At 48.8% G+C, this 7,967-nt stretch overlaps 1 protein-coding gene across 2 annotated transcripts; it reads left to right on the top strand.

The window, feature by feature from the left end:
- Positions 1-933: 933 nt before the first annotated feature.
- Positions 934-7,914, top strand: LOC135376647 (uncharacterized). Of its 2 annotated transcripts, none has more exons than XM_064609156.1 (7): positions 934-1,361; positions 1,577-1,692; positions 2,230-2,397; positions 2,523-2,654; positions 2,714-2,804; positions 2,949-6,538; positions 6,651-7,914. In XM_064609156.1, the coding sequence occupies exons 1-7, from the start codon at positions 1,189-1,191 to the stop codon at positions 7,871-7,873; spliced, it is 5,493 nt and encodes a 1,830-aa protein (XP_064465226.1). In that variant the 5' UTR covers positions 934-1,188; the 3' UTR covers positions 7,874-7,914. The 2 variants fall into 2 exon arrangements, with proteins under 2 accessions (XP_064465226.1, XP_064465225.1); XM_064609155.1 differs by having other exon boundaries at positions 2,708-2,804.
- The last annotated feature ends 53 nt before the right edge of the window (positions 7,915-7,967 follow it).

Here is a 7,967-nt window from a genome sequence, read left to right as displayed (position 1 = left end):
AATTCAGGGTGGATGTTGCAAAACAACCAAGGTGGGTGTCGGAAAATCCCTGCCAGTACCACTACTCGGTACACCCTATGAGGTTATTTCGAACGCAATCCTGCTGAGAATTGCTCTAGTCCTTGGACTTAATTGTTATCCCTCCTTCTCAGGCATGGGCAGCCCCTGAACGGTCCCTCAAGCTGCATTCCTTGACATCAAGCAATTTTTTCACGCAACGGCAACTTTTGTCTGTTTTCATCAGAACAAGACTTTTGGTATGGTATACACCACGAGTGCATGTACGAGAGCATGTGAAAATTGCTGTTTTGGTACCTGCTGCGCCCAATAAATGGCATCACGTAATGCCAAGAAATGAAGTTTGAGGGACCGTTCAGGGACCCAATATGCCTGAGAAGGAGGGATAACGATTGAGCCCAAGGATCAGAGGCCCAGGATTGCGTTCGAAATAATCTTGCAGCCTGAATCGAGTAGAGACACAGGCAAGAATTTCGCTACAGTCGCCTTGGTTGTTTTGCAAGATCCCCCCTGGAATTTCTGGGGTTGCCCAATACAGCTCACCTACTAATGCGCACATCCACAAACATGTATCCATATACATACCCCCCCCCCCCAAGAAAAAGGTCGATTTCACGGGCCATTACTAGTCACAGGTCTGTGAGCACTCGGGCTCCATTTGCGGGACAGATTCTTGCAGAGTAGTGCCATAACAGTCTCCCACTTGGAAGAGGACACAGCAGGCCACCAGTCAAGCGACTATTAAATAGTAAATTCAAAAGCCGGCGCAGTGTCGACCAGAAGCTTTTGTGAAATTAAACTGGAAGGTGATCCGGGTTGGGAGACATTTCGGTTCGACCTTCACGGCAGCAGCATATTATAGTCTTCTTGTCAGAAGGAATGCATGAAGAAGAAGAAGAAGAAGAAGAAGGAACTTCCTCGTGATCTCACTCCACGTAACGAACCATTTGGAAAACCCCAACGCCTGTTCAGATGTAATTCTCGTAATTCTCCTCCAGCACATTCATCACCAGGACCTCCAACCTATTTGCTCCTTTGTCCTACAATTTCATAAGTCGACTCCTTCAACTAGCAGAGTAGGCTGTGTCTTCTGGCTCTTTCCCAAATATTTCTTCCTATTTCAAGAAGAAGCAGGCAGGTTAAAGTTCAGCTCTCCAGGACCGTTTTGCTATGTACACTGTTGTTGTTGTACTTGCGCAGAAATCGGGAATGCATGTTGTGCGCGTTCTTCTGATCCTTCTCGCTTGGAGGGCAAGGCAGCAGACTGTGTCTTCGAAACCCTTACGTCGGAAGGCAGCAGATCTCGAGATGGATGCCCCGCAATTGAAGCGCCCGCCTCGCATGTGAGCTTTAAGTGGTTTTAAAGCTAGGGTACGAGTTAATGTTGTCAAAACAACGAAGCATCTGAAATTCATCCAGTGGAGCACAAGTGTGAAAGGACAGTTCACGTGACCATTTCTGAGCGAACATCTCGAACTCTTACTTGATTTACATTTAGAGTGAGGCCAAATGTCTAAATTGCAACAGAATTAACTCTGCTCTCTTTCTGTACTTTCAGTTTTAAAACTGATATTCAAGAGAGCCTCCAATGGCGAATGGAGAATTCTGCGGGGAAGCGACAGGCGAGGGAAGAAGTTCTCTTCGTCCATAAACCAACTCCTGCGCCAACTTATTGTAAGTTTTCTTAAAATAACCGCACTTTCGCAGCGAACCTTAAGAACATGTCACCGCGTACTAGCCACTTAAAAAGTGCATACTCCTGTGTAGAACATCCTCTTTTCGAACGGATCTACAGAGTGCTACTTCTCTGTGGTGGTGGGTGGTGGTGAGGTGATGTAGGGGGAAGGTGCGGTCAACCTATACTCTGGAATGGCGGCTCGTTGCACCCAGGGGAAGGACAAGAGGGGTGGAGAGTTGGTGGTACAGAAGAGGGAAGGGTGTGCTAACCCTCTTGCTCTGGGGTTTGGGTAGTACAAGAGAACTACCCACCACGGAAAACGTGCATGCATTGGGATGCGCCTTGTACCACGGTAACCACCAGGATTATTAGCGAAGTTACCCGCGATGTGACACTTCTCTCCATTTTCGAAAAGGGATGGTACATTTCGTTCACTCGGCGTTTCAGAAGGCATACCGCTATCATTGTCTGGTTACCTACACGCACAACCGCGAAAGGCCCGAAAAACGCTATTTTGTTACGTTATATTCCAGATACTGCGAAGCACAAGACAAGCAAGCGGTGCTCGGACGACTTCGACTGCATGCGAGTCTTGGGCCAGGTGTGCAACATCGAGAAGCAAGGCTCGACGGGAACCTGTCAGTGCCCGGACAGCACACCTGTTCATGTAGTGGAGCACGACCAGCCAAGATGTGTCTCTGGTAAGAAGCCTTGGACACATATTCAGTGTAGTCTCTGTTTTAGCGAAGAATATGATTTTACCGTCGCTATGCAACAGCGAGTTGAACAAAAGACGGGTAGCAAAAACAATGTCCTAATTGTCCAGCTCGCCTGATCTTTGAGGACTGCGCGGACACCGCCGAATGTGCGTTCCTCAACCCTTATGTGGAATGTGTGAACCAGATCTGCACCTGCTCGCCACCGAACGTTATGAAACGGAAGGACCTGTGCATCCCAGGTTAGACACATATCCTGTTAAGTGTTCATCTTAACTTTCTTCTTACCGCACAGCTTCAGCATCCAATACTACTTCCCAGGCGGCCAACGTGTTCGCCATACTTCTCATGAGCATCGGAGCTATCGGAGGCATTGTAGCTCTTGTGGCCAGGTAACGTTTCGGCAGATGATAGCACGTAAAGCATAACGCCTCTAGGAATATTTTTTGCATTGAGCTAGACCGTGTTGAGCTATTTTGTCTCAGGGAGGAGTAATCGACTAGCAAAGTCCGGTATACCCTCACAATTTGTTCCAGGATCATAATTGGCAAAGAAGGCCGACACCAGGATAGCGACGAAGAGCCACATGGTAGTTATCGGAGGCAACGCCACACGGATGATCCTCCGATGGTCCTGTTAAGCAAAGGAATCAAGCGCATCTTCAATGACTGCAAAGATAAGATACAAGATATGGTACTTCGAAAGCCCGTGCTCTCTCCGCAGATGCAAAGTCTAATCGAAATCCGGCCTACCAGGCCTACCAGAACCTCCCATGAGAGCACGGTTGTGGTCGACGTCCACGTGCCATACGAACCGTTGGACTTTGAGGACATAGCTTCGTTGGAATCTGACCTTCGCAGAGCAACGCGACTGCTTTCTCAAGAAACGTCTCCAACAACAGCAAATACTTCACTTAGAGCGACAACGTCACACAGGGCGAAGATTTCTGAGAAATCAGTCGAACCGTTGCAACAGACCTCCCCAGTTACCACTCCAAACATGGCGACATCTATGGATTCTCAACGGCAAGCTGGCGATGTTGTTGTGCCGCATATTGAACACGCCGAAGTGAATGCGGACCCACCATCGCCAAAGCACGGAGACGACGAGAAAAGGCGAGACTTCAACTTGAACGCGGACCTAGAACACATTATGAGGATAGTTATAGACCAGCTCTCAAACCCGCAAAGCAGCCCAGCTGGGCTCCGCAGAATCGAAGGAGACGAACGCAGAGTAGAAGTTGACGCGGGCACGTTTTCTGATACAGTCCGAGCCGTGTATTCTCGAACTCTCCTCAAGCTACGCCAGAAGCTACACACTATGGCGGCGCAGGAAGCCCCCAGCGTTGACCAAGTGTCTTTCGGAGATCCCTGTCGGTCGTCCAGCGCTATTCCAAGAAATAAAACCGTGGAGCTGCTTCCTTCTCTCGATAAAGGGTGCGGCGAAGCGAAAGGCAAAACGTACGCGGATGTGTCCACCCTATGTCGAATTCTAACTCCACACTCTGTCTCGAAGGATCCACGTAAGCGAATTCGAATAAGCGATACGTTCTCCGAACATCGGGTCGGTAGAAATTTTCCGGAGCCTCCAGTCTATGGTGTTCCTCGCTTGCAGACTCATCAAAGCACCCCTGCAACCATCGATGCTTTTCCTGTTACACAGACACCCGATCGTCTTCCAAAAAGGTGTTACCTTCTTAGAGACGAACGACAAGATAATGCGGCGACCGAATCTTTTCACTCTTGTTCCGACCCCAATCGTTTTATGAGACAACGTAAGTTCATTCCGACGACGACCCTGCCGATATCAGATTCGGCAAAACTGGTTCTGGAGCCGATTTCGAGTGATGTGGACCTTCACAATCCTCCTAGGGATAGTCTGAAGGCGTACCTTGCAGGCAAGGTTCCGACGGTAGCTACTGCTGATTGTCCCTCGGTAAACGATTCCTTGCAAAACAATGGGGAGGTTGATAGAACACAGCCAGGTGTTGGTGGATTCACAAAAATGGTACACCCAAGGGTACACTACATTGACTCTGACAATGCCTTGCAAGTCAGGGAAGAAACCTCGCTTTGCACTATACCGAAGAAACTTCTTAAGATGCCACCTAAAATCGTTTTATCCCCGATAGAAGACGAGGTCGCAGGTCTGGAAGTCGAAGAAGAAACACCACTACTGAACCTGAGAACTGTAACCAAAAAGAAAAGGAACAAGTCAATTCTTCTACCTCCTTATTCAAGAAAGAAAGCAGACTTACAAGATCGCACACAAGATAGTTCATTTTCGTTGTCACGACTGGAACTAGGGTCAGACATGCCTAATGCGTCGATGACGAGGCTTCTCAATAGGTCCCGTACGTCCATTCATGGTTGGGGTCGCAAAGCCGCGCTGCAGAAAGTGGACGCTTGTGACAGAACCCCCGTTGAAGAAAGCACTATTCTGTGCTCTTCGGGGCCTTCGAGTGAAGTGAAAGAATATGCGCATTCCTTCCATGTAACAGAAATTAGGACAGGCACTGCTGCCGCATACGTAGATCCCACCTCAAGTAGCCCACCGTCAGATATTCAATCTCCTGCCCTGTTTCTGTTAAATGCACCAAGACAAGATATGGCATGCAGCAAAGTTGAAGAGATCGTTGAGAAGAACCTCCAAACAGTCGCATCGTCCGCGATACTAAATGACGCTACACCTAAGTTGCCTCCACGTCAAAAGGCATGCGAAGAGGTCAAGTTGACAATCACCGAGAACGACATCATCCAGTGCTTAAACAGAGTCGTAGGACCAAACCGAGCCATAGCTGTAGAAGACAACAGGAAGTTCCCGGAAGCAAAAGCTACGCAGGAGGCTGTGTGCGGTTACGACTTGATGCAAGACGTGCTTTTGAACGAGGACGTCCTCAGTACCAGTGACATTTCCAAAGTTGACATTCATCCCAAAGGAAATTCCACCGCGCCTAAAGCTGATCTGGAAGCATTCAGCCAGCCACTTTCGCGCCTACGAAGAGGCGACTTGAAAAATATCCTAAAGGAAATTTTGGAAGAAGAGTACGCCCATGTTCTTCAGCTCGCAACACATGGGGTGCAGTCGATCCAGAGCACAACGGCTCCTCCGGTGCCTTTCGAACACGAAAACTTGCCAGCGCTCACCCATGAGCCATTGACAAAGACGAGTAGGGAAAACTCTGGTACTTCGACAGGAAAAACACTTATTGCTCCAGAATCACCATCAACGAACTCTGTTAAACCAGAGTGTGAATTTACAACTGCGCGGTCGAGCGGTGAAGCTAACACAGCGGATGGATTCGACCTGCAGCCGTCATCAGGAACTCGGAAAACTTCTTCATTTTCGAAAGACTCACCTGGACAAACGACGACCACGGCTACGACAGCTGACAACACGGTTACGCAAGAGACATCGTCTATATCAACGAGAAGGTTCTACACGGAATTAAGCTTCCCAGAGGTCGGCATAGACTCGATGCCTATTCATGGAGCTGATGGTGACGGCCCTGGGAGTGAGACTTCGTCGTCAGAGGATACCACCACGGTTGCAATTGCGACGACTGAGACGACGGAAGATAGTTTGGATCAAGGCGGTCATGTTCACTTGGAAGAGAAAGAAATGACGAAGTTCTTATCTCAAGTTACTGTCGTTAATTCATCAGAATCTAATATAGGGTCTAACGATTGCAGAAAAACTCGTCGTTCTGTTGATACCCGATTTCCATTTAGCCCGAGAAAGCGACGACCATCTGAAGATCATCGAGATCAAGACACTAAAACGATGAGCTGGGTCCCTCCGATTCCTAAATTGCTCCTAAAAGAATACAGGAAAAATGTTCTCAAGAACGCAGCAGGAGTACAACAGATGACACCCGAAGTGACACCCTCTCAACACCACACGCGCGAAGGCGCGATTGGAAATATCGTACCTGTGGAGGAAACGACGTCTTCTCCTCCTGACGGCAACACCGCGAGATCGGTTGAGCCACTTCGTGAAGGATATCGTGACGCCGAGAGCACATATGCAAACTACACCAGCACGGGAGTTGCAGTCGTGAGATTCTCGCCCGCATCTGGCAGCAAAACTGATGACTCGAGAGAAGGTGGACAAAGAGACCGGAAAAGTACGCAACTGGTACATGCTAGAAAATAGAGATATTAGCTACAATTACTGTTTTAGCTTAAATAGCGTGCAATTTTGATATGGTACTTTAGTAACATGACAAACCCATACAGGTGGCACCATCAACGCAAAACGAACAAGGCCGAAATCTGCGTCGTTCCACGGCATCCTTCCGTCCGACAGATTAGGCAGCGTTGACGGTGAACGTGCTCTTGTCCCTCGTTCCAAGTCATATACAGAATACTGGCTGAAGACTGTTTCTCTCTACAAAGAAGTCTCAACCTGCCAAATCTCACCTTCAACGGATTCTTCGGGTGACATTATGGAAACCGAATCCATGGCTCATGTGCTGCATGGCTTGCACGACACAAGACAGGGAGCAACGTTGGAGGAGATCGACCTCGAAAACTTCATCCGCGAAAACCAGATGAATCCACTTCTGAAGACCTTCTTGTACATGCATAATACTGCGTACCAGACATCTGTAACGCGGGATACACCCAAATCAACCACGTACGTGAGCTACGACTTACAAGGTACTCCCATTTCTTCCAATTTCCCGCAACCATATGAACCGAACGAGATTATACCGAAGACAGACTCCCCTACTTCACTAGAAATTAAGCAACCAAATATCGAAACTGACAGGAAGAAATCATCCAGTTTGCAGCCCAGCGCAGACTACCGCATTATTCCCGCTCCTCCAATGTGCGACAGTACGTCGGAGGCAACAGTCATTCTCGAGTGCGACCGGGGCAGGCGCTTTTATGATGCCGAACGTCAGAGTGAAATATTCTCACCCAACACTGCAACCACCATCGCAGAGCAAGCCAGTTTCGAAGACAGCTCTAGCAGCGGTCCTCCAAAATCGCTCAAGAAAACGCTGCGAAAGACGGCGCCGTACCGTACGCCGTTCCCTCTGTGCAGCAGTTCGCGGTCGAGCGCCGTGGCTCCGATCAGTCTGAGAATGTTGAGACGTACGAACTCGACGGAATACATGACGTCGTCTATGACGCAAGGTCGTAGCCGAATAGGGCATTCCGTCGAAGAGGAAAAACCGTTGAAGAAGTGCGTGAGCGCCCTTTCGTACCTTGAGAAAAACCGTCTTTGGAAACCGGATTCCTTGCCCTTTCAGCAGTGGCTGAACGCGGCCAGGAGGGCGTCGTTAAGGCCTGGCGATGGAGGGACTGTCCTGGATGAGTCGGGACGCCCGTCTTCGCAAGATATGATAACGTCGAGCGAGTCGTCAGAGGAGGAAGAGATGCATAGCTTGGCGTCTACTACGATGCAGAGTTATACGAACGAAGAAGGTACGGAAGACGAAGAAATATTTTGAAGTGTTATATATATTATTATAATAAACCAACGGATAGTGGTTTGAAACGGTTGTCAATATAGAAACACACCCTTGACGCCGATGTTCAAGAGCT

Source organism: Ornithodoros turicata, unplaced genomic scaffold, assembly GCF_037126465.1.
Source record: "Ornithodoros turicata isolate Travis unplaced genomic scaffold, ASM3712646v1 ctg00001197.1, whole genome shotgun sequence".
Classification (NCBI taxonomy): Eukaryota; Metazoa; Arthropoda; class Arachnida; order Ixodida; family Argasidae; genus Ornithodoros; species Ornithodoros turicata.
Note: the sequence above shows the minus strand (reverse complement) of the source record. Positions and strands in the feature narration are given on the sequence as shown.

Coding starts and splice junctions, on each gene's coding strand:
- LOC135376647 (XM_064609155.1), top strand. CDS start 1,189: ATGTACACTGTTGTTGTTGTACTTGCGCAGAAATCGGGAATGCATGTT. Junction 1,693..2,229: donor AACTCCTGCGCCAACTTATT/GTAAGTTTTCTT, acceptor GTTATATTCCAG/ATACTGCGAAGCACAAGACA. Junction 2,805..2,948: donor ATTGTAGCTCTTGTGGCCAG/GTAACGTTTCGG, acceptor AATTTGTTCCAG/GATCATAATTGGCAAAGAAG.